This window comes from Saccopteryx leptura, chromosome 4 (genome assembly GCF_036850995.1).
Source record: "Saccopteryx leptura isolate mSacLep1 chromosome 4, mSacLep1_pri_phased_curated, whole genome shotgun sequence".
Taxonomy (NCBI): domain Eukaryota; kingdom Metazoa; phylum Chordata; class Mammalia; order Chiroptera; family Emballonuridae; genus Saccopteryx; species Saccopteryx leptura.
The window spans coordinates 74559800-74585998 of NC_089506.1; the positions used below are offsets into that span (position 1 = coordinate 74559800).

The following is a 26199-nucleotide window of genomic DNA, read 5'->3' on the forward strand; positions in this document are numbered from 1 at the left end:
AAAGCAATCAATGAACAACTAAGGTGCCGCAACTATGAGCTAATGCTTCTCATCTCTCTCATTTCCTGTCTGTCTGTCTGTCTCTCTCTCTCTCTCAAATAATTAAATAAGTAAATAAATAAATAAATAAATGCGCCTGAAATGAATATAAGTTTAACAGAGAGATGAGAGTCTTTAATGTAGTTTATTATGGTCTATAATCTTTACAAATACAATTTTAACATGGTGAAAAATGTGTTGTTGCAATGGCAACAGCAATTCTGTTGGTGCCAGAATTCTTCTTCAGCAGAAACTATTTATTCAGAAAATTTTCATTGATGAGCCACTTAGGTTGGACACTGAAACCTGAGGAGGCCAGAGTCAGCAGGACAAGCAGCAACAGATCACTGTTAAACCTCCCTTCCTGAGAGAAGAGTGTGAGGAGATTTGGGGGGGAGAAGCAAGGAAGAAAAAAAGAAAGGAAGGAAAGAAAAAAGGGAGGAAGGGAGAGAGGGAGGGAGGAAGGGAGGAAGGGAGGAAAGGAAGGAGGGAGGGAGGGAGGAAGGGTGGGAGGAAGGGAGGGAGGAAGGGAGGAAAGGAGGGAGAGAGGGAATGAGGGAGGGAGGGAGGAAGGAAGAAAGGAAGGAAGAGAGGGAGAGAATGAGAGAATACATAAAAGGAGGTAAGAGTGAGGATTATAAAAAGGAGCCTATGAGAGAGATATCCCAGAATTTAGTGTGAGGTCGAGATAGCTCATTTTGTTTAAATTGAACATTTTTTTTTATTTTTTATTTTATTTATTTATTTATTTATTTATTTATTTATTGTATTTTTCTGAAGCTGGAAACGGGGAGAGAGAGTCAGACAGACTCCCGCATGCATGCGCCCTACCGGAATCCACCCGGCACGCCCACCAGGGGCGACGCTCTGCCCACCAGGGGGCGATGCTCTGCCCCTCTGGGGCGTCGCTCTGCCGCGACCAGAGCCACTCTAGCGCCTGGGGCAGAGGCCAAGGAGCCATCCCCAGCGCCCCGGCCATCTTTTGCTCCAATGGAGCCTTGGCTGCGGGAGGGGCAGAGAGAGACAGAGAGGACGGAGGAGGGGTGGAGAAGCAAATGGGCGCTTCTCCTATGTGCCCTGGCCGGGAATTGAACCTGGGACTCCCGCACGCCAGGCCGACGCTCTACCGCTGAGCCAACCGGCCAGGGCTTAAATTGAACATTTTTAAAAGTTGTTATCGGCTTTTACTTCACAGTCTTTTCATCCTCCATCCTAAAATTCTTTCTCAAAAGCCTGTAGCATTTATTATATATTCTAGTGCTTCCCTGCCTTTTTCCTCACATGATACAGATTAAAAAATATAATTAAACCAATGTTTTTTGACCACTGGTCCATGGACTGGTTCACTAGAAATTTCATCCCGGTCTGTGAAAGAGTTTACCACCCTGATGTTGTATGACGATTACAGACCCAATATCTTAATCAGTCACTTATGTTCGGGGTAATTTCTGCCTTAGCAAACCCTAAAATAATTCTATTTTCACCGGCCCCCAAATATAAAAATGTTGAAAACCACTGCTATAAACCATGCACTTTTAACATTGACAGAGTTATTTCAATGGTTGTCAAAGAATATCAGGGTTTTACCTCTCCCCCATAACATGTGGAGATGCCTCAGAGAATGAAGCCAACGGAACAAAGGAAGGCCACACCACAACTGGGAAACAGAGACTGGGCCCTTTGCTCCACCCCTACATTTCAGAGGCCACTCCCGGAAGACAATAATTTCTGGTATTTTGCTCGGGCTAGTTTGAATTGGATTTATATCATTTGGCACCCAAAAGCCCAAAATCAACAAGCTTAGACTGAAGTATTACTTGCTTTATGGGTGACAGTTTTGTTTTCTCCATTACACTGTAACTCATAGAAGATTAGACTTCATGTCATAGTTCTGTAGACCTCCTCCTACACATCTGATAGTCCTGGGTTTATTGTAAGAGCTCCAAAAGTGCTTTCTGATTTATGTATCCTACTTACATGCCATAAGATAAAATTTATGCTACATATTTTTCATTTTAGCATTTTTTTACTATTAATAAAATCTGTATTTTCCAACTCTTTTTTTTTTCTTTTTTCTTTTTTTTCTTTTTTTTTTTCATTTTTCAGAAGCTGGAAATGGGGAGGCAGTCAGACAGACTCCTGCATGCGCCCGACCGGGATCCACCCGGCATGCCCACCAGGGGGCGATGCTTTGCCCATCTGGGGCGTCGCTCTGTTGCGTCCAGAGCCATTCTAGCGCCTGAGGCAGAGGCCACAGAGCCATCCCCAGCACCCAGGCCATCTTTGCTCCAATGGAGCCTCTCTGCGGGAGGGGAAGAGAGAGACAGAGAGGAAGGAGAGGGGGAGGGGTAGAGAAGCAAATGGGCGCCTCTCCTGTGTGCCCTGGCCGGGAATCGAACCTGGGACTCCTGCACGTCAGGCCGATGCTCTACTGCTGAGCCAACCGGCCAGGACCTGTATTTTCCAACTCTTAAGCCTGCATCAGTTCTAATCTTTTGTAAGATGGAGGGCTTAAAAATAAACAGTTGATCACATTTGTTGCTAGAATGTCAGGAGCACAAGAACAAGAGTAACAACTGGCAGAGATTAAACTACACACAAGTGGCATTTTACCCTCCCCAAATTAGATCAATTGATTTTTGGAAATGGACAATCATGGCTAATTTAATTTTTTTAATAAAGGGTTTTTTTTTGTTTCATTTATTTATGCATTTGATTTATTCTTGTATGTGCCCTGACTGGGGATCAAACTCACAATGTTGGTGTATCAGGACAGTGCTCCAACCAACTGAGCTACTGGGCCAGGACCAAAAATAAAATATTAAAAGAAATGCATAAAAAATACAGAGAAATAAAAGAAAATAACCTTTTAATATATTTCTTTTCACCTATCAGGAGACTTTTTATATAGTTAAGATTTACATATGTGTGTGCACGCATGTGTGCCTATGTGTGTGTGTTTGTGCATACAGCCTTCCATGGAGCATAATGCGCCCCATGGATCATAACTTGATGGCAGCCAAGGACTACAGAGAAATATTGCCTGACAAATGAAACTGATGCACTGACCAGAGGGTGTAACACAGTATATTTTCTCATCTTTCATCAGGTCTCCATAGGAAATAAATAATTTGATTCATTCAGAGACTATGCCCACAAGCTAATTAGTGTTTTTAATTAGGTCCAATAAGCTTGAGTATGTCACTTTTTTTTTTTTTTGCATAGATTCTGAGTGCTACATGGCAGGCACAGTCCTAGGGACTTTGTGTTAATTAATGTATCCTTCCAACAATTATATGAAAGTTATTTGTGGTAGGAAGAATTTTAAAAGACGTTCCTCCTCCCCCAAGATTCATATCCCTTGGTTATTCAATCAAACACCATCTAGGTACTTCTCTGAAAGGACTTTGCAGATGTAACTAAGGTTATGGATTTTAAGTTAGGGTAGTTATCCTGAATTACCTGGGTAAACTCAATGTAATCATCTGAGTCCTTAAAAACAAGTGACTTTCTCAAGTTGGCGTGGGAACAATGTGGTGAAGGTGATGCAGAATGGGAGGTCAGAGGGATTCAGTGTGAGGGGGACTTGACCTGCCATTATTGGCTTTGAAGATGAAGGGGGCCACAAGACAAGAAATGCAGATGGTTTCTAAAAGCTGAGAACCCCCACTCAAAAGCCAACAAGGAAATGGCAACTACTTAATGTAAGAATGAGACGGCACTCCCCATCACCAGATGTGCCGGCTTTATTAGAGGAGAAAGACCTGCCGGGGCACTCCTCCAGAAGAAGTGCACCAGGTTACAGACTAGGGGCGAGTTATATAGAGCCTGAGGGGATACTGAGGCAAAAGTCCTGGTATGTCCGGAATGCTCCTCCTTGGGGAGCTTGGAGCTTGTCAGTGTTGAATCAAAAGTCCTGGTATGTCCGGAGCCCCTCCTTGGGGCGGCTTGTCAGCTTTTTGGAATTCCTCTGTCTCAGGAGCAATAGTCCAGTAAGGGTGAGGTCTGACAGATAAGCGGAACATCAAGAGGGCAGTTTGGAATTTACATATCTATCACTTAAAACTGTGTTCTGCCAACAACTTGAGAGTGGTTTCTCTCCCAGAGCCTCCAGGGAGGCACCAAGGCAGTCCTGCCATTTACCAGAGCAGCTCTAGATTAGAGGAGACACGCAACCCTATTCACCGGGTGGTCATTGCTTAGATTACATTGGTGGGAAGGGTAGGAAACAGTTTTCAAGAATATTGTTGAGACAACTGAGGAAATTTGAATTTGGCCCATGCGTTTGATAATAGTATTTTATCAATTTTAAATTTCCTGAGTGTGATAGTTGTGAGTTTTTTTTTTTTAGGAGCCTGTCCTTGCTCTTAGGAGATACATGCTCAAGTATACTGCTCACAAAAATTAGGAGATATTTTATCGTTTCATATTCACTTTGAAATGTCCCCTAATATTTGTGAGCAGTATATTTAGGGATACTGTGTCATTACAATTTATGTAGCTAGGGTTGAAGTAAAAGTACAAAAACGTTAAGTTGATGGATCCAGGTGAACTGTATGCCTATGCTTATTGAACTACTTCTGCACCTTTTCTGGACCAAAAAAAAAAAAAAAAAAATCAAGCTTTTCAAAATAAAAGTGGCGGGGGAAAGATCGCTTTGGATTCTCTGTAGAATGGATTTGAGCTGAATAGAAGAAGCGAAGTTAGAAGACCAGACGGGAGGCGATGGCTGCGGACTGGCTGAGCTGGAGTGGCAACGGGGATCAAGAAAATTATCCCATCCCACCCCGAGACAGGCGGGCGAAGTAAATCCGAGTGATGAAAACTGGTCATATAATTATAGTTCACTCAGGGTACTCCCTCGCAAGAGGAACTTCTACGGGAAAGGGGGTGTGGCTCTCCAGTAGCCTTAGAATTTGGTTGGGATCAATTGCTCTTGCAGCCACAATTTCGCGCTCGCGCAGAAGCAGCGGCGGGCGCTGATAGGAAGAGTCCACATCTACAACGTTAGTAGGGGGAGACGGCGTCCTAAAATTAATAGGTCCTTCCCTGGAAGGATGTATTCTAAATATTCGGAATATATCTCTACAGTGATTAAAGTTTTCTGAGTGGTTCCTGAAAACTGTTGTTTAATTGATACTATGGGTGAATTACACGAAGATATTTGCTTCTTGCTCCCCACGTCCGCTGCGTGCGCCAGGCCACCAGGGCCGGGAAGAGGAAGCGGAAGTGTTGGTGGCCCGAGGGGCTCCCCCTGCGTCGGTGCTGCGAGCCGTGGACGCTTGCAATGGAGGTGCCTAGTGAGCCGCTCCTGGATGCTAAGACCAAGGTAAGTCTGGCCTAGAAGAAGCCGGGAAAGCGGGCTTATGGTGCAAGAACGAGCAGTCCCTAAATTGTGTTTTTTCTACTTCCGTTTCAGGTCACCAACCAGGTGAGTGTATGGCAGCCCCGCCCGGTCTTCAGCCGGCCTCCGCGGGGGAGAGGGCGGGCTGCAGCCCGGGGCCCGCCTCCGGCTTGGGAAAGCGGGGGACGATGCCACTGTGAACCATCCACAGCTCTCCCCACTGTCCAGTGCCTGTCCGCGAGCCGTAACTGCCCTGTCTCCACCCTGCATTGCTCTTTCCCCTTTGCACCTGAGATGGTAGCCACGGCCATTGTAACAACACCCGCCCCCACACCGTAGCCGAAAGAGTACAGACCAAGTATTCTTGATTAGGCACCGTTTATTGGAAGCTCGGAACACAATATTTTAGAACGATTATAGAGGGAAGAAGTTGTTTAACATCTATAAAGATAGAACCGCAAACATTTTCTTAGTCTTAAAAACCAGTAATTTTGAGGATGGAGGGTATACCTCTTTATCTTTCCAGGATATATATATATATTTATGCTAAGAATAAGAATTTGAATTTTTAGGTATATCTTAATCCTGTTTCTTGGTTCCAAATATTCTTTTTCTATTTTAGCTAATAAACTGTTTTTAGACAAATAACTTACAACACAAATTTAGTATCTTACAGTTCTGGAGGTTAGAAGTCCAAAATTAGTGTTGTGGGACTGAAAGTGAAGGTTGTTGGCAGGACTTGTTCCTTCTGGAGGCTCTTTGGGGGAGAATCTGTTTTCTTTTCTTTTCCAGCTTGTACAGGCTGTTCTCGTTCTTGGCTTGTGAGTTGTTCCATTCTCAAAGCACATCATTGCAACTTCTGCTTCTGCTGTCACTTCCTTTTCTGCTACCGTCATCATCATGTTACCTTCTCTGACTCTGACCCTCCTGTCTCATTGTTATAAGGGCTTGGTGATTACGTTGGGCCCACCTGGATAATCCAAGAAACTCCTCACCTCAAGATTCTAATTTAATCATATCTACAGAATCAGTTTTTTCATGGGAGATAACATATTCACGAGTTTCAGAAAATGAAATGTGGACAGCATGGGGGTCTGTTCTTCAGCCTTCTACTCATCCCTTCCGTGTGGTCATTCACAAGTTACATGATTGCTGATATAGAAAAAGCCGAGATGATATACAAACTATTAAAATTAGTATGAGAATTTAGCAAGGTGATTCAGTTTTTCTATATTCAGACACAGAGTTGAAATATGTGTTGTTAATTTATTGATTTTGGTGAGAGAGGAAGAGAGAAAGACAGACAAAAATGTTGATCAAGCCCTGGCAGGTTGGCATAGTGGTAGGGCGTCGGCCCCACGCTTGGAAGTCCTGGGTTCAATTCCCAGCCAGGGCACACAGGAGAAGTGCCTATCTGCTTCTCCACCCTTCCCCCTCCTTTCTCTCTATCTCTCTCTTCCCCTCCTGCAGCCAAGGCTCCATTGGAACAAAGTTGGCCCAGGCACTGAGGATGGCTCCATGGCCTCTGCCTCAACACTAGAATAGCTCCGGTTGCAATGGAGCAATGCCCCAGAGGGGCAGAGCATCGCCCCCTGGTGGGGCTTGCCAGGTGGATCCCAGTCAGGCGCATGCAGGAGTCTGTCCCTCTGCCTCCCTGCTTTGCACTTCAGAAAAACAAAACACATTGATCAATTCCTGTATTTGCCCTGACCCAGGGCATTAAATATGTTTTTGTTTTGTTTTGTTTGTATTTTTCTGAAGTTGGAAACGGGGAGGCAGTCAGACTCCTGCATGCGCCCAACCGGGATCCATCCGGCACGCCCACCAGGGGGCGATGCTCTGCCCATCTGGGGCGTCTCTCTGTTGCAACCAGAGCCATTCTAGCACCTGAGGCAGAGGCCACAGAGCCATCCTCAGCACCCGGGCAAACTTTGCTCCAGTGGAGCCTTGGCTGCAGGAGGGGAAGAGAGAGACAGAGAGGAAGGAGAGGGGGAGGGGTGGAGAAGCAGATGGGCACTTCTCCTGTGTGCCCTGGCCGGGAATCGAACCCGGTTCTCCTGCACGCCAGGCCAACACTCCACCACTGAGCCAACTGGCCAGGGCCTAAATATGTTTTTAAAAGATATCATTTGCAACGTTCAGAAAGAAGTTAAAAAGTATCTTGTAATAAATATAACAAAAAATGTTTTAAACTTTTATAAAGAAAATTACAGAAATTGATATACTTTCAGTTTCCAATCTGGTACATAAGGAGATTGGAAATCATCACTTCACTCTAAAAACAAGCAAATAATGCCCTGGCCAGGTAGCTCAGTTGATTAGAACATTATCACAAAACGGCAAGGTTGTGGGTTTGATCCCCAGTCAAAACACATACAAGAATCAGCCAAAGAATAAATAAGTGAGCCCTGGCCGGTTGGCTCAGCGGTAGAGCGTCGGCCTGGCGTGCAGGGGACCCGGGTTCGATTCCCGGCCAGGGCACATAGGAGAAGCGCCCATTTGCTTCTCCACCCCCCCCCCTTCCTCTCTGTCTCTCTCTTCCCCTCCCGCAGCCAAGGCTCCATTGGAGCAAAGATGGCCCAGGCGCTGGGGATAGCTCCTTGGCCTCTGCCCCAGGCGCTAGAGTGGCTCTGGTCTCCGCAGAGCGACGCCCCGGAGGGGCATAGCATCGTCCCCTGGTGGGCGTGCCAGGTGGATCCCGGTCGGGCGCATGTGGGAGTCTGTCTGACTGTCTCTCCCTGTTTCCAGCTTCAGAAAAATACAAATAAATAAATAAATAAATAAATAAATAAATAAATAAATAAGTGAAACTACAAAATTGTTTTTGTGTCTATCTAAAATCAATAAATAAAAATTTAAAAATAAAAAGCAAAAAGCTGAACAAACGGAAAAATCAACAACTCTTTGGTTGTTAGAAGTGAGGGCCCGGCATACTACTGCTCCCAAAAGTGGACAGTGACTACAGAGACTCACAACTTACTAGAACCAAAACCTCGGCGAAAACCAGTGCCAAGGGTAGGAAAACATACTATAATTGACAAGTTTCTGGAGGCTTAGTGTGGACAAGTACGAGTTAAAATCTCGGGGACCCAGTCATGAGGAGGGCCTCATTCTTTTGTGAGGAACTCCTAAATTGAACACTTAATTCATAGGTCATGATTTTTTGATATATTGCTAGATAAAAAGATTATGTCTATTCAAGAGTATTATAGAAGAAAAACTATCACCCAGCTATAAAGTGTTTTTGTTTGTAGTATATGCTGTTTAAATGTACCAGATATAGCTGATATTTAGGGCCGTTATTTGAATTTCTTGAGGGATAATATGTTCTTTTTTAAAATTTTTATTAATTTTAATTTATTGTGTTTACATGGATTCAAGTGTCCCACTGAATGTAACACCCTCACCCTTTTTCTCTCTTTAACTATTTCTCATTAGTATGTGAATTATCCAGGTAAGTTGGGACCATAACTCCAATAAGAATTTACAACCCTCACATCCGTCAGCATACTCTTTTCTCTACCTTTAAAAATATCCTCTAAATTCACGTCCCTTTGTTCCCAACCTGAGTCCAAGCTACCATCCTCTTGCCTCAACTACTGCAGTAGGCTTCCGGTTGGATTTCCTTGCTTTCTTCTCAAACTTAATGCCCTGTCCAGCAGTCGGGATAGCCTTTGGCAATCTAAGTTAGATCAGGCCTCTCCTCTGCTCGAAGCCTTTAACAGATTTTTTAAAGAAAAAAAGTCTGAAATATTTACTTTGGCCTACAGGTTCTTCGAAATAGGTTTATTTTTGCTGACAGGCTCCAAAATGGGTTCCTCACACACACACCCCCATGCCACTCCAGCCACATGGGCCAAATGTTCCCTGCGTACACACCAGGCATGCTTCTCCTCTGTCCAGAATACTCTTTTCTTGATATCCAGGTGACTTGTTCCTTCACTTTATTCACAATTTTTTTTTTTTTAATTTTAGAGAGGAGAGAATGAGAGAAAGAGAGAGAGAGAGAGAAAGGGTGGGAGGAGCAGGAAGCATCAACTCCCATATGTGCCTTGACCAGACAAGTGCAGGGTTTCGAACTGGTAACCTCGGTGTTCCAGGTCGGTGCTTTATCCACTGCACCACCACAGGTCAGGCTATTCACAACTCTTACTACTAAAAAGCCAGCTCTATCTAATCAGCATTCTTGGTCACTCTTTTTTTTTTTATTTACACTTTTTATAACACTGCAACTTCCTTATATGTTTATTGTCTGTCTTCCCCACTAAAGTGTAAGTTCCTGAGATAAGGAACTTTATTTTATTCTGTTTTATATCCTCAGAGCCTAGAATATTGTATTTCGTAAATACTTATTAAATAATAGGGCATAGAGACGTAGTAACTTGTCCAAAAACCATGCAATTATAAGGTAAGAAAGCTGAGATTCAAACTCCGGTCTTTCTGACTCTAGAATCTGAGCTTGTTAAATTTAACACACTCTGTTGCCCAGCCCCAGAGGTCTAAGATTATCCATTACTTCACACTGTGATATTTAGAATCAGTTTTGAAGTAATTCATGTTCTCTTATATAGATGTCTAATTAGAACTCTTCATAGATTAATGATTGTTCCTATTGCTGCCACATTTTGTTCTTTCTTGCCAGTTTTATGATATAAATTAAAAGAAATATGTTTTATTGACATGCAATATCTAGTGCCATTTTTTCTCTTCCCAAACATAAGAAGTAATGACTTAAAATTTGTACGGTTTATTGTACTGGTTTGTAAATGTAAGACTGTTTTTGTTCTTTATATTGTGTTGGATGTACCAGCTGCCCTCAAAGCATTTACAGTCTAGTGGACGAGGGAGAGAAGCAAACCCACAAATGACTAGTATACAAAGCAGAATGTTCTGAGTGCTAGGGTAGAAGAAGTGATAAGAACATTAATTGAAAGGGTGAATAAACCGGGAAGGACTTCCCAGAGCAGGTGGAATTTGAGAGGAGTTTTGAATTTTAAGATATTTGAAAGTTGTATGCTAAGAGGATTGAACAGCATGAGAAAGCTGTAAAGGTTGAAAGTTACTTTAAAGAAGGGGTACAGTCCAGTTTGAGTACAAGTGGGAAGTTCTTCAGAACTGCTGGGACATGATTTTAGTGCTAGGTAAATTGTTGGTAACTAGCTCTTGAGGTGGCAGATTTTACAGGTTTTGACCTATTAGATTAGATAGTGTTAATTTATAAACAGTATTTATAAAAAGTCTATATTCTGGATTGGAGCTGAGAAAGACTATAGGCAAGAAACTAATTAGGAGGTTGCAGTAAAATTCAAGGCAAGATTTTTAAAATAGGCTTTGAGTAGGTTTGTAGCAGTGAGATTGGGAAGAAGGGCATAAACGTCAGTGGCATTGGCCGAAGTGAAATCCTGAGCACCTAGCCATTCAGACATGTTTTCAGTAAGGGAGAGAAGAATCGGAGTTGACCAAAGTTCAGTTTTGAGTCCCTAGGAAAATGGGAGTCATCTGTAGAGATGAAATGAGGATGAAAAACATTTTTGAGGGAGGATCATATATGTTTGGTGTTGTGGGCAGTTGCACTATGAACCTACTAAATAGTAGTGAATGTGTTTAATGGGAAAGACTTTATTTTTCTTTATTATTCTTACTAGATATATTAACATCTCAGTGTTAATTGGTTACCTGAAATATTTTTTGGTTACTTTCTATAAACGAATATAGTGCAGATTATATAGTTATGAGAATACATTTTTGATAAAACTATATATCATATTAACCTTAGTGACAAAGTTCTTTTCCGCTAGTTGTGTTTGCTTTACTTACCTATTGCTGCATAACAAAGTATCCAAAACTTAGTGACTTGAAATGACTATTTATCTTTTGTGACTCTGTGGGCTAATTGGGTTTAGCTGGGTGGAGGTTTCTACTCCCTGTCATTTCAGCTACAGCTCTAGGCATCTAGGAGCCTAATTGTTCCGGAAATCAAGAAGGCTCCCTCACATGGCTCAGTGATGACTTGGCTGGGAGCTCAGCTAGGGCTGGTCATTGGAGTGACTTGGTTCTCCTTCACATGTCTGTCCACCTCGTGGTGGCTGGGTTCCCAGAGGGAGAATCCCCAAAGCCAGCTTTCCATGAAGAAGGAGACAGACACCCCCAGTTCTCCTAAGGCCTGTCCTCAAGGATTCTGCCACGTTCTGCTGGTGAAGCAACCGCAGGGACAGCTCGAATTCATGCAGAGGAACAATAAGTTCCATTTCTTGACGTGAGGAGCAACATGTACACATACTAATTCTTAGAAGCTATTTTTGGAGACCAGTTAACAGAAGTTCTAAACATTAATTTAATAAATGCTTATTGGAACATTCACTTTGTACCTATTATTGTTCTAGTAGATTAAGTGCTAAACTAGGTTGGTAATGCTCCTGCTCCCTTGAAGGTTGCATTTTCTTTGTGAGACAGCTAATAGGTAAATGTAATAATTTCAGACAATGATAAGAGCAGTTAAGAAAATAAAGCAGACCCTGGCGGGTTAGCTCTAGGCGGTTAGAGCAGCATCCTGAAACAGCAAGGTTGCGGGCTAGATTCCGCAGGCAGAGCAGAAGCAGGGAGGCGACTAATGAACGCACAAGTCAGTGGAAGAGCTAATGCATGTGTCCCCCTCTCCTGCCCCGTCCCCATCTCCCTCTCCCTCCCTTCCTCTCTCTCTGTAAAATTAATTTAAAAAAGAAAGCAAAATATGGAGGAAGGTGCCACTAAACAAGATAAGGAAGGCTAGTGACTAGCACATGTTGACCTGATACGAATTCTCAAGCAGAAATTTCCTAATAACTCATGCCTTAATTTCCACATATGTTAGCACAGGTGTAGCACGCTACTTTCCAATAGAACTTTCTGCAGTGATAGAAATGTTCTACGTTGGCCCTGTTCAGTGTGGTAGCACTAGCCACGTGTGGTAGCACTAGCCACGTGTGACAGCTGAGCCCTTGATGTGTAGCTTGTGCAACCGAGGAACTGAATTTTTTATTCTATTTATTTTTAATTTAAATAGCTACATTTGGCTAATGACTGCTCTATTAGACAGCTCAGGTCTAACATGTAGAACAGGGGTCCCCAAACTTTTTACACAGGGGGCCAGTTCACTGTGCCTCAGACCGTTGGAGGGTCGGACTATAAAAAAAACTATAAACAAATCCCTACGCACACTGCACATATCTTATTTTAAAGTAAAAAAACAAAACGGGAACAAATACAATATTTAAAATAAAGAACAAGTAAATTTAAATCAACAAACTGACCAGTATTTCAATGGGAACTATGCTCCTCTCACTGACCACCAATGAAAGAGGTGCCCCTTCCGGAAGTGTGGCGGGGACCAGATAAATGGCCTCAGGGGGCTGCATGCGGCCCGCGGGCTGTAGTTTGGGGACCCCTTATGTAGAAGATGCTAAACATTCTTGTCCCATTCCAGACCTATTTACTTTCTTGACCTACTAGAGCATAATTCCAGATAGTAATTGCGTGGAGTATGGAATCAGACAAATTTGGGTTTGAATACCAGCTCTACTAGTTTTGTGTCCTTGGATGAGTTGTTTAATCAGTCTTTTCCTCAGCACTTTTGAGAAAGACTAATGTGTGTGGAACACTTACCAGTCTTTCCATTTGAAAACTTTGAACATAAAAGTGTGTATTTTGTAACTCTAACTATAAAAATTTGATACTGATAAAGGCTTGAAATGGGGACAGGCATAAGAAAATAGTTTTAAGGATGGAGTTATGCATAATTATTTTACTAATTTTCTCCTATGTTGTAATTTGAAAAATAAAAATTAAATTTAAACTGAAATGGTCTTTATCAATTTTATCTTTATGGGCAGTGTTTGTAGTGATGTTTTTGTGTGACAGAGCCAGAGAGAGGGACAGATAGGGACAGACAGACAGGAAGGAATAGAGATAAGAAGCATCAGTTCTTCATTGTAGCTCCTTAGTCTCCTTAGTTGTTCATTGAATGCTTTCTTATATGTGCCTTGACCAGGGGGAGTGAAGGGCTGCAGCGCAGTGAGTGAGCCCTGGCTCAAGCCAGCGACCATGGGGTTATGTCTGTGATCCCACGCTCAAGCCAGCGACCTCAGTGTTTCGAACCTGGGTCCTCCACATCCCAGTCTGACACTCTATCCAGTGTCTCACTGCCTGGTCAGGCTATAGTGATGTTTGTTATATTACTAATAACTTCAGCTGCCATATCAATTAAGTTTTGGTGTGACTGTGGCTGATATCTTTGTTCACCTTTTAATTTACATTTGCTTTCTGATTATTTTTCTTCTTTATATTTATTTTACTGCTGGATTTTTAAAAAAATGTTTATTGTATTTATTTTAGAGAGAGAAGGAGGAAGGAAGAGGGAGAAAGAGACAGGAACATCAATCTGCTCCTGTATGTGCCCTGACTGGGGATTGAACTGGTGACCTTTGCACTTTTTGACGGTGGTCTAACCAGCTGAGCCATCGGCCTGGGTGCTGGATTTTTTTTTTTTAAACTAACTTTTTTGTTTGCATGTTTTATTTGTAAATTATTTTCTCAATTCTACAAGAATTTTGAGGCTACATTACTTAATTATTAATACTCTTCATAGTGATAAGTGCTGTTTTGATTTTTTTTTTTTAACTTACTGATTTTAGACAGAGGATAGAGAAAGAGAAAGGTGGTGGAAGTGGGAGGGCGGGGCAGGAAGCATCAACTCATAGTTGCCTCTTGCATGTGCCCTGACTGGGCAAGCCTGAGGCCTCAATCCAGGAACCTCAGCCTTTCAGGTCGACTCTCCACCCCCTGTGCAACCACAGGTCAGCTCGTTTGTTTTATACTTTTAAAAATCTTGTATGCGGTTAATTCTTATTTAAGGCCAAATCACACTTATTAAAAATTTGCTTTTAATTCGTATTTAAGTGTTCAGTTTAGATTTGGGAAATTCTCATCTCATAAACCTGATCCCAGCCTTCTTTAACCCATGAGTACTAACTTTGCCAAAGGTGTTCTCACCTGCCAGTTTCACTGTTGCAGTGGTCAGTGGATTCTAACATTGTGATCCTTCATTGCTTTCCTGCTGAAATGATCGAGATAAGTCAGAGTTTTATTTCATACTTCGAGAGTCACATAAGCAATGTTTTACTCCATTTTACTATGGACAGTAAAAATGGAACTTTCTGCCTCAAGGAGTTATATAGGCTGAATAAGTTTAAAAGTGTCCAGTTACATTTTTGAACATTACCTTTGAAAAAAATTTATTTTTATTTATTCATTTTAGAGGAGAGAGAGAGAGAGAGAGAGAAGGGGGAGAGGAGCAGGAAGCATCAACTTCCATATGTGCCTTGACCAGGCAAGCCCAAGGTTTTGAACCGCCAACCTCAGCGTTCCAGATCGGTGTTTGATCCACTGTGCCACCACAGGTCAGGCGAACATAACCTTTGAACTGATATAAAAACTCTGTCTCTAATCATGAACTTCCTTGAATTCTGTTCTTGGATTTTAGCCACTAATTGAACATTCCTATTTAGATATTACTTATTTTTTGGTGGCACCTCTGTACTTAAAATATATAAAGTCCTGATTGATACATGATGTCAGAATTCTCCTAGTCATCTTGGCTCAAATTTTTGTAGTTGTCTTTGATACATCCCATAAATTTGTAGATAATTATTAGTATCTAGTGATTCATTCTGTATAGGTTCAGGTACTTAGAACTTTATACCTGGATTATTGTGTCCTGCTACCACATGAACATTTTTTAACTAACAGATACTTTCAGCCTGATCTGTGGTGGTGCAGTGGATAGAGCGTCGACCTGGAATGCTGAGGTCACTGGCTTGAGGCTCCAAGCTTGCCCCCGGTCAGGGCACATATGGGAAGCAACTATACGTTGAGGCTTTTTACTCCTCCCCCCTTTCTTTCTCCTCTAAAATCTTTTTTAAAATCTTAAAAATAAAAAAATACTTTCATATCATTCTCTGTGAGTCCCTATTGCCTACAGGAAAAGTTTAAATATCCTAAATGATATGTTTGTTTTCATAATAAGATAGTTTATGAGGGTATTTTGGACACCTCTGACAACGCATACAACTTGCAAAGAATTACTGGCCTTATGATTACTTTTCTTGGTTTTATTTTCCATACTTATTACAAAAGCCTTCCACTTTAAGACAGATAAATGTGCTATTTCTTAACCAGATATATTGATTATTTTCATCTCTGTTTGGTTCAGCTTAATACTTATTGAGCATTCTTTGGTAGGTGTGTATTTGTGAAATATATAAATAAGGAACATTTTTCGCTCAAGTTCAGTTGTTTAGCTTCAAAACTGAGTTTAAAGTTATCCCTTCTGAGCAGGCAGTGGCGCAGTGGATAGAGCATCGGCCTGAGACCTTGAAGACCCAGGTTCAAAACCCTGAGGTCACTGGCTTGAGCATGGGGTCACCAGCTGGAGTGTGGAATCATAGACGTGACCCCATGGTCACTGGCTTACGGCCAAAGATTGCTGGCTTGAAGCCCAAGATCACTGGCTTGAGCAAGTGGTCAGGGGGTCACTGGCTCAGCTGGAGCCCCCTGGTCAAGGCACATATGGGAAAGTAATCAATGAACAACTAAAGTGCCGCAACTATGAGTTAATACTTCTCATATCTCTTCCTTCCTGTCTGTCTATCCTTCGCTAAAAATAAACCAACAAAAAAATTATCCCTTCTGTAACACTTTCTTTTGATAACCCTAACCTACAATAACTTTTCTTCAACTAGGAACTAACTTATATCCCCACCCTGCTATATGTGCAAAATAACATATATACATATATAAAACCTGGACAATTTAATAAATTATTTTAATTTTTTTCCAGTTCTTTGAGACATTTTACATAGAGTGCTGTATAAGTTTAAGGTATATCATATGATGACTCAACATACATTTATTGTGAAGTGATACCACAACAAATTTAGTTAACCTGTTTATCCTGATACAGTTACAAAAAAATAATAATTTAAAAGTGAACATGTGTGTAACCACAATAAAAACTCAAGAAATGGAGCATTACCAGTACCTAGAAGTCTAACCACATGCCCCTCCCCAGTCAGACCTCTTTCCTTCCTCCTATCCTTTTGTGTTAACCATATTCTTGCATCTCCATCTATATAGGCATCCCTAAGCTATTATATTTCCTGTTTCTCACGGTTAAGGAATGGAATCGCAGAACTTTTTGACTTGTTTCTTTTGGCATATTTGGTGTTAAGTGTAGCTGAAGTTCCTTCATTTTCATTGCTGTACAGAGTTTCATTTATCGTTCATGCTACTGATGAAGATTTGGGTTCTTTATAGTTTAGGACAATTATAGGAATAAAGCTGCCAGAAACATTCTAGTTTATGTATCCTGTGTACATATGAACAGTTTTTCTAGGTTGTATTCGTAGTTGATTCCTTCTCAGCCTTTTGGCTAAGATCAAGTGTAGTATTTATAGTAGAATCACTGGATCACAGGATGTGGATAACTTCAGCTTTCCTGAATAAAGGCAGTTTTCCAAAAGATTGTCCCAATTTATACTCCCATCAACAGCATATGACACTTTTTTTTTCACTCATACCAGAATTGTCGAAGTTCTGTGATTCCGTTCCTTTAACCTTGAGAAACAGGAAATTTTGCCATTTTGGTAGGTGTGTGTCAGTATTTCATTGTGGTTTATTTATATGTTTACTTTTTAAGATAAATGTATTTTTTATTAAATTTATTGGGTGACATTGGTTAATAAGATTGTGTAGGTTTCAAGTGTACATGAATACATACATAGGTTTCTATAATACACAATCTGTTTGTTGCATTGTGTGCCCACCACTCAAAGTCAAACCATTTTCCATCATCATATATTTGGCCCCATTATTGTTGTGGTTTAAATTTTACTTTCCTGTTTCCTTTTCATGTTTACTTATTTGTAGTTTTTCGTTTTGTATCTACTATCCTTTATTTTTGTATGGAAGATTTTTATTTAAAATTTATCTATAAAGCTATTAAATACATTAGCTTTTTATCAGCACCAGCCTGACCTTAATGTTATATATAGTTTATTGGTCCAGAGACAGTCTGAGACCAAAGGAAATTTTGGTCCTCACACCACTCCCACCATTTATAAAAAGACCTGTGGTTGTGCAGTGGATAAAATGTCAATCTGGAACGCTGAGGTCGGAGGTTTGAAACCCAGGGCTTGCCTGGTCAAGGCACATATGGGAGTTGATGCTTCCCCCTCCTCCCCTCTCTCTATCTCTCTCTTTCTCTCCCTCCCTCTTTCTACCCTTCTCTCCCCACCCCTTCCCACTCTACCTCTCCCCTCCCCTCTCTAAAATGAAAAAAATTTTTTTAAAAAATCTTAAAAGAGCCTGACCTATGGTGGCTCAGTGGGTAAAAGCATTGACCTGGAATGCTGAGGTCGCCGGTTTGAAACCCCAGGCTTGCCTGGTCAAGGCCCATATGGGAGTTGATGCTTCCTGCTCCTCCCTCTGTTCTTTCTATCTCTTTCCTCTCTCTGTCTCTTCCTCTCTCTGTGTCTCCTCTCTCTAAAAAAAAATGAATAAATAAAATGTAAAAAAAAATTTTTTTTTAATCTTTAAAAGAAAGAAATTTATTAACAAGCAAAGCTTTTTACACAATCAGTACTAATTTCGTAGCAAAAGGCACCAGCTAGTAGACAAGTACTTCTGTGAGTGCCTGCTAATTCCTCCCCTCATGGCCTTATGTTTTAGAGTCAATGTTAAGAGCTGCATTTAGCCAATCCTGTTTTATGCCATAGCAACACTGAGCAATCATTGACAGGAATTAGCTAAAACGTACTGAAACAGCCAGTAGTCAATAAGCATGCAATCTCTGGAGTCAAACAGACTTTGATTTCGATTCTGATTCCAGAAATGTGTGACCTTGTGCACATTATCTAAGCTGTCTGAAATTTAGCTGTGTCATCTGCAAAATGGAAATAATAGCTTATAATGGCATGATGATTCAGTGAGGTATTTAATACATGTAAACTGCCTAGCACATCACCTGGCAGGCGTCCATCATCAACAGTGCTGAAATCTGAATCTGCCTAGCACCCAGTATTTATGCTAATGTGAAGGTTTCAGGTCGAGGGCTGCGGTGAGGAAAGAAACAGGAATGGGTTCCCCTGTGTGCCTCCATCAAATATGAAGATGGTGTATAACTCATCTTCCATTTTAGGACTTTTAAGTTGTGGAATTGGGGGAAGGCATGCATGGAACAGCAATGAGAGATAAGAGAGTCCAAAGCGTTTGGTGTCCCCATAAATGCAGGAGCAGAACGGAAGGAGAACCAGCACTGCCACACCTTCCATTACACGTCTGGTGGAGATTTTGGGTTTTCGTTTTTGCCCTTTTGTAATTATGATGGTAATGTTTTCTAACTGTTTATAACCTTGACTGCCTCTCTCCATTTTTATTTGGTGGTTGTTCTACCTATCAATACTAAAATGAAAATGTTTTCTTTTGATATGATTGGCAAAAGTTGAGTGTGAAGGCAGTAAAATTAAATATTTGCGTTCAGAGAAGTATTACCAATGTGTTGTTTTGTACTGTTTCATTACAGCTTGTAGATTTCCAGTGGAAACTTGGCATGGCTGTGAGCTCAGACAGTTGCCGATCACTCAAGTATCCTTACGTTGCGGTAATGCTAAAAGCGGCAGATCATTCAGGCCAAGTAAAGAGCAAGTCTTTTGAAATGACAATTCCACAGTTTCAGGTTTGTGATTTAACTCATTCAGTTTTAGCTCATTGTTCTCAATGTATAAAATCTTTCTTTCTTTCTTTCTTTTTCTTTCTTTCTTTTTTACAAGGACAGAGAGAGAGAGAGAGAGAGAGAGAGATAGGGACAGACAGGCAGGAATGGAGAGAGAGTAGAAGCATCAATGATCAGTTTTTTGTTGTGACAACTTAGTTCATTGATTGCTTTCTCATATGTGCCTTGACCACAGGCCTTCAGCAGACCGAGTGACCCCTTGCTCGAGCCAGCAACCTTGGGTCCACTCTGGTGAGCTTTTTGCTCAAGCCAGATGAGCCCGCGCTCAAGCTGGTGACTTCAGGGTCTCGAACCTGGGTCCTCCGCATCCCAGTCCGATGCTCTATCCATAACGCCACCGCCTGGTCAGGCTAAAATCTTTCTTAAGGGAGAATATTGTTTTTTTGGGTTTTTTTGTATTTTTCTGAAGCTGGAAACGGGGAGAGACAGTCAGACAGACTCCCGCATGCGCCCGACTGGGATCCACCCGGCACGCCCACCAAGGGGCGACGCTCTGCCCACCAGGGGGCGATGCTCTGCCCCTCTGGGGCGTCGCTCTGTTGCGACCAGAGCCACTCTAGCGCCTGGGGCAGAGGCCAAGGAGCCATCCCCAGCGCCCGGGCCATCCTTGCTCCAATGGAGCCTTGGCTGCGGGAGGGGAAGAGAGAGACAGAGAGGAAGGAGAGAGGGAGGGGTGGAGAAGCAGCTGGGCGCTTCTCCTGTGTGCCCTGGCCGGGAATTGAACCCGGGACTTCTGCACGCCAGGCCGACGCTCTACCACTGAGCCAACCGGCCAGGGCCGAGAATATTGTTTTAATTTGCAATAGTTTTGATGTGGTTTATTTTTTTAAATTATTATTATTATTTTTTTTGTATTTTCCCGAAGCTGGAAATGGCGAGGCAGTCAGACAGACTCCCACATGCGCCCAACCGGGATCCACCTGGCATGCCCACCAGGAGGCGATACTCTGCCCATATTGGGGCATCGCTCTGCCGTAATCAGAGCCATTCCAGCGCCTGAGGCAGAGGCCACAGAGCCATCCTCAACGCCCAGGCAAACTTTGCTCCAGTGGAGCCTTGGCTGCGGGAGGGGAAGAGAGAGACAGAGAGGAAGGAGAGAGGAGGGGTGGAGAAGCAGATGGGCGCTTCTCCTGTGTGCCCTGGCCGGGAATTGAACCCGGGACTCCTGCACGCCAGGCCGACGCTCTACCACTGAGCCAACCGGCCAGGGCCGATGTGGTTTATATTTATCAGTACAAAAGATTTGAATCTGTTTACTTTGAGAATTTGATAAATTGTTTTCAATACAATATGCTGGATTTGTATACTGTGACATTTGATCACTTTCACAACACTTCTGTAGTATATTTAGGAATTTTCCTCTTTGGCAGCATATTTGCTTTTAAGTGTTTTATTCTGTTTAGGCTTAATATTCAAGAATAAGCTAAATTAATCTTATTTTGAATAGTGTTGACCTTTAATCTTCTGACTGATAATTTTTATAAAATATAGATCAGAGCACCAATACTTGATGACTAGTTCTGTTAGCTAGAGATTTGAGTAACTCAGTAGTTTATATTTGGGGACCTGTTATTCCTATTAGTATTCTACCTTTTTTCTATAAAGAAGGAAGAAAAAAAGGAGTAAGTGAAAAATTAGATTTCCTTTTAAATGTGCATACAGGAAAATGTTTTGTCTTTGACTATTTTAATTGGTCTTTGGGTTTTGTGTTTGATTTTCTTTGTGAGGTAATAGATAAGAGACTTCACAGCAGTTAATACTCGAAGGAAAACCTGTTTCACCTGACCAGGCGGTGGTGCACTGGGTAGAGCATTGGACTGGGTTGTGGTGCATCTAGGTTTGAAAGCCCGAGGTTGCCAGCTTGAGTGCAGTCTCATCCAGCAAGATGAGTGCAGTTTCATCTTGAGTATGTACTCACCACCATGAGTGTGGGATCATAGACATGATCCCATGGCTGCTGGCTTGAGCCCAAAGGTTGCTGGCTTGAAGCCCAAGGTTTCTGGCTTGAGTCCAAGGTTGCTGGCTTGAGCAAGGGGTCACTCACTCTGCTGCAGCCCCCCTGTCAAGGCACATATGAGAAAGCAGTCAATGAACAACTAAGGTGCCTCAGCAAAGAATTGATGCTTCTCATCTCTTTCCCTTCCTGTCTGTCGGTCCCTTTCTGTCCCTTTTACTGTCTCTATCGCTATCAAACCCCTCCCCCCTCAAAAAACCTGTCGTATACCAAAGTAGGATGCTTTAGACTTCTTTTACAAACTACACTTTTTCCCTCAGCTTTATTGAGGTATAATTAACAAATCTAAGGTATACAAGGTAATGTTTTGGTATACATATACGTTGTGAAATGTTTACCCCAATAAAGCTAATTAAAATATCTGTCACCTCGCGTAGTTAGCTTTTTTGTGTTTCTGTGTGGTGAAAACACTTAAGATTCGGTCTCCTAGTAAATTTCAAGTATGTAATACATGATTAACTGTAGTCATCATGCTGTATATTAGGTCTCCAGAACTTACTCATTTTTTCTTTTTTTTTTTAGCAAGGGAGAGAGACAGACAGGAAGTGAGAGAGATGTGAAGCATCAACTCAAAGTTGCAGCACCTTAGCTGTTCACTGATTGCTTTTTCATATGTACCTTGACTGCGGGGCTCCAGCTGAGCCAGTGACCTCTTGCTCAAGCCAGCGACCTTTAGGCTCAAGCCAGCGACTATGGGGTCATGTCAATGATCCCGTATTCGAGCTAGTGGCTGGTGAGCCTGCGTTCCAGCTGGCAGTCTCAGGGTTTCAAACCTGGATCCTCAGGGTCCCAGGCTCTATCCACCGCGCCACTACCTAGTCAGGCAAATTGACTCATCTTACAAACTGAAAGTTTGTACATTTGACAAACCTCCCCTCATTTTCCCCACTCCCTAACCCCGGTAACCAGTCTACTCTCTGTTACTATGAGTTCTACTTTTTTAGATTGTATATATAAGTGAGAGGATGTAGTATCATTCTGTGTCTGGCTTATTTCACTTAGCATAATGTCATCCAAGCTCATTCATGTTGTCGAAATAGTGGGATTTTCTTCTAAGAATGAGTAGTATTCCTTTGTATATGTTTGTATATATATTTATATATCATTCATACATATTTATATAGTTTTTTATTATATGCATTTTTATATAACATTTTCTTTATCCATTCATCTGTCAGCAGACACTTAGGTTGTTTCCATACTTTGGTTACTGTGAAGAATGCTGCGATGAACATAGGAATACAGATATCTCTTTGAGATAGAGATTTTATTTTCCTTGGATATTTACCCAGAAGTGGGATTTCCTGGATATATTGTAGTTCTATTTTACAAATTACGTTTTAAGGGTTTTTTCTCATTTTAGGTGTTTTCTTTTTTTAAATGAGGATCTCTGCTTTAGAACAGAAAATAAGGGCCACAGGTTCAACATGGATGATGCTAACTATTATCTTGAAAGGAATTAGGATTTTAAAGGAAATAAATGTAGTATATTGTGATATATGAATAGCTTCAACTGAATATATGGGCCCAGTCAGTTTCAAAGGAAAATATAGGTTTCAATTCTTTTTGTAATTCAGAATCCTGGCCTAATTCTTATTTTTTTGTGCAGCATTATTTATGGGCTATGTTTCCACCTCCAGAATGTTTTTTCCTCATAGGGAAAAACAAAATGGGGCAATTCTTTTTCTTATTTTCTTTGAAAGATTTTTATTTATTGAATGTAGAGAGAGAGAAAAGGGGCTGTGGGGTGAGAAGCATTAACTCATAGTAGTTGTATCTCATAGATGCCTTGATTGGGCAAGCTCAGAGTTACACACCAGCGACCTCAGCATTCCAGGTCGATGCTCTATCCACTGTGCCACCACAGGTCAGGGGGCAACCATTTAAAGTTAGTTTTTACATGGCTTTAAAATCTAAACAGACAAACAGAGCATACTAGTCATGTTATATAAGTAAGACCTTGGGAACATTTTTTGAACTTTTTATATATATCTTTTTTGTTGATGAAGTTTTGACCCTATATATTATTGCAGTCTTCTTTTCTTTTTTTTTTCTTAATTTTTCTATTGATTTGAGAGAGAGAAAGAGAAGCATCAACTCGTTGCTCCATTAGTTGCGCACTCATTGGTTGCTTCTCATATGTTTCCTGACTGGGGTTCAAACCCTTGACCTCAGTTTGCTGGGATATCATTGTATCCATTGAACCACCCGACTTGAGACATCATTATATATTTTTAAAGAAATAGTTATATCCACTTCATTCCATAATCAAGTTATATATAAATTAAGGAAATTACATATACTCTTAAGTAGCAAGAGAATTAAGATCAGGCCTGAGGCCCTGGCCGGTTGGCTCAGTGGTAGAGCATCAGCCTGGCATGCAGGAGTCCCGGGTTCGATTCTTGGCCAGGGCACACAGGAGAAGCGCCCATCTGCTTCTCCACCCCTCCCCCTCTCCTTCCTCTCTGTCTCTCTCTTCCCCTCCCGCAGCCAAGGCTCCATTGGAGCAAAGTTGGCCCGGGCGCTGAGGATGGTTCTGTGGCCTCTGCCTCAGGCGCTAGAATGGCTCTGGATGCAACAGAGCAACACCCCAGATGGGCAGAGCATCGCCCCCTGGTGGGCATGCCGGGTGGATCCCGGTCGGACTCATGCGGGAGTCTGACTGCCTCCCCGTTTCCAACTTCAGAGAAATACAAGGAAAAAAAAAAAAGATCAGGCCTGACCAGGGAGTGGTGCAGTGGATAGAACATCATACTGGAATGTGGAGGACCCAGGTTCAAAACTCCAAGGTCGCTGGCTTGAGTGTGGGCTCACCAGTTTGAGCATGGGGTCACTGGCTTGAGCTGGGGGTCACTCATCTGCTGTAGCCCCCCCCCCCCCCGTCAAAGCACATGAGAAAGCAGTCAATGAACAACTAAGGAGATGCAACGAAGAATTATTGCTTCTCATCTCTCTCCCTTCCTGTCTGTCTGTCTCTCTCTCTGTCTCTGTCACACACACAAAAAAGAGAGAGAATTAAGACCAAAAAGAGGGGAAAATCTGAATATGTAAATAATTTTACGGTGTTCTAATTGTTGAGGTTAAATTTTAAGTTTGCCTCATTTTCTGGCAGTATGAGAAGGAGGAAAACAGAATTTGATTCCTTTTTTATTTGAGATTTGAATTAGATGCCTTCTGCAGGAGAACTATCGGACTAGCTCATTTTCAAATGAAAGAAAAATAAGCTTCTATGGTTCAAGCCATTGTTAGTCTTATTGTAATTGAACCTATAAACAAAACAGTCCCTATCACCCTGAAATGCAGTCTTTTAATCTTAAATAACAGTTTTATTGTGGGGTGTTTTTTTTTTTTTAATTTGTGTTTACATAGATTAGTTTCTAGGACAGTGCTGGGTAGTTTATCTTTCTGGTTGTGTGATCTTAAAAGAACTTTCTTGTATGCTTTTTGAAAATTTAGTCATGTGCTAATCATACAACTCTGCAATAATATTTTTGCTTGTAGTACCAAATTATACCTCTTTGTTTCTTAGAGCAACCTTCAGTAGTTGAGAATGTAACATTAAAATGTAATCTTAATATGTTATATAGTCTCTGGTGGTCAGATATTATTAGAACTACTGTAATTGCCTCTGAAAGAAAAATTCATATTATTTTTCTTCTTTCTCTCTAGAATTTCTACAGACAGTTCAAGGAAATGGCTGCAGTTATGGAAACTGTGTGAAAATTGATTAATGGGTTGATAAATTGCTACCATCGTTCTAAAATCATAGACTTCACTTTCTGCAATCTAACTGCATAAGGAACAGATGATATTTATTGAAAGAAAATTGCACTTTTGTTTTTCCATTTTTTTAATAATAAAAAATTAGACAAACAGGAATTAGATAAGAGGTGATCAATGCACTTACCGACGTGAATACTAAAAGCCACCGAGCTGAACACTTTAAAGGGTGAATTCAATGGTATGTGAATTACATCTCACTAATTGAGTAAGACAAGACAAATGACTGAATGATTGAAAACATTGAAAAGGATGACATTATTTTATAAATTCAATTTTATAACAATAATTGTTGTAGAAGCAGTTGGTGAGAAAAGTGAGGCTACTCTTCCAAAACATTTGAAATCAGGTTAGAATTGATCATTGTTTCCTTATATTAGCAAAGCATTCAATTGTTTCTGTTATTAATATTTATAAAAAGCTCAAATACATGAAGATTAATAGAAATAGGTTTTATTCTGAGTTCGTGTACAACTGAGTTAATCTGTTAATACAAATTATTGTTTTACATCATCTCCATTGAATTTAAATTTATAAACCAATTGTTAAAATATTTTATAAAGCCACAGCAGTCAGCATACATAGCATTGTTTGGGAATAAACAAATAGGTCACTGGAATAAACTAGGCGACCTAGAAATAGATTAAGACATTTAGGACAAGGATGATATTCAGTTGAGTGGGAAAATGTGATTATTTAATAAACGATACTAGCAGTCACAATAGATGCAAAAGTGAATTCTAGATAGATTAATAACCTAAATAGAAAAGATAAGACTTAGAAGTTTTACAGGATACCTATGTTAATTAAGGCTAGGAAAGATAGCAACCCCAGAGCTAAAATATACTACATAAATGTATTTGAAAATAAAAGTTAAAAAAACTATTTGTAGAAAAATAATGGACCATAAACAGAGACGAAAGACACAATAGGTTGATGTGTAAGTTAGTTCTTAGTCTGGAAAACAAAATGCTTTAAATGTTTTTAGTAGGAAGAAATTTTATACAAGAAATCAGGTATTTACTGAACTATCAGTCAGGAGACGTTGCTGATTTGGAAAACCCAGTAGTGCAAGAATTCCAGGGAAAGCCACTGCCAGTCATCTCTCCACAATGCAGGACATCAATACAAAGATATTTGGAAAAATTGATCTGTTTGGGCCTATTGGAAGACTGCATTTCACTGCCTGCCTCTCAT

At 41.1% G+C, this 26199-nt stretch overlaps 1 protein-coding gene and 1 non-coding gene across 3 annotated transcripts; both read left to right on the top strand.

Annotated features, from left to right (window-relative positions):
• Positions 1 to 5240: 5240 nt before the first annotated feature.
• COMMD6 (COMM domain containing 6) lies at positions 5241 to 26199 on the top strand. Of its 2 annotated transcripts, none has more exons than XM_066380769.1 (3): positions 5241 to 5368; positions 18999 to 19151; positions 24892 to 26199. In XM_066380769.1, the coding sequence occupies exons 1-3, from the start codon at positions 5327 to 5329 to the stop codon at positions 24940 to 24942; spliced, it is 246 nt and encodes an 81-aa protein (XP_066236866.1). In that variant the 5' UTR covers positions 5241 to 5326; the 3' UTR covers positions 24943 to 26199. The 2 variants fall into 2 exon arrangements, with proteins under 2 accessions (XP_066236866.1, XP_066236867.1); XM_066380770.1 differs by lacking the exon at positions 5241 to 5368 and adding an exon at positions 5464 to 5470.
• On the top strand, positions 16828 to 17014 carry LOC136404550 (U2 spliceosomal RNA). Its single transcript, XR_010751296.1, has one exon. It is a non-coding gene; the product is annotated as a U2 spliceosomal RNA (small nuclear RNA).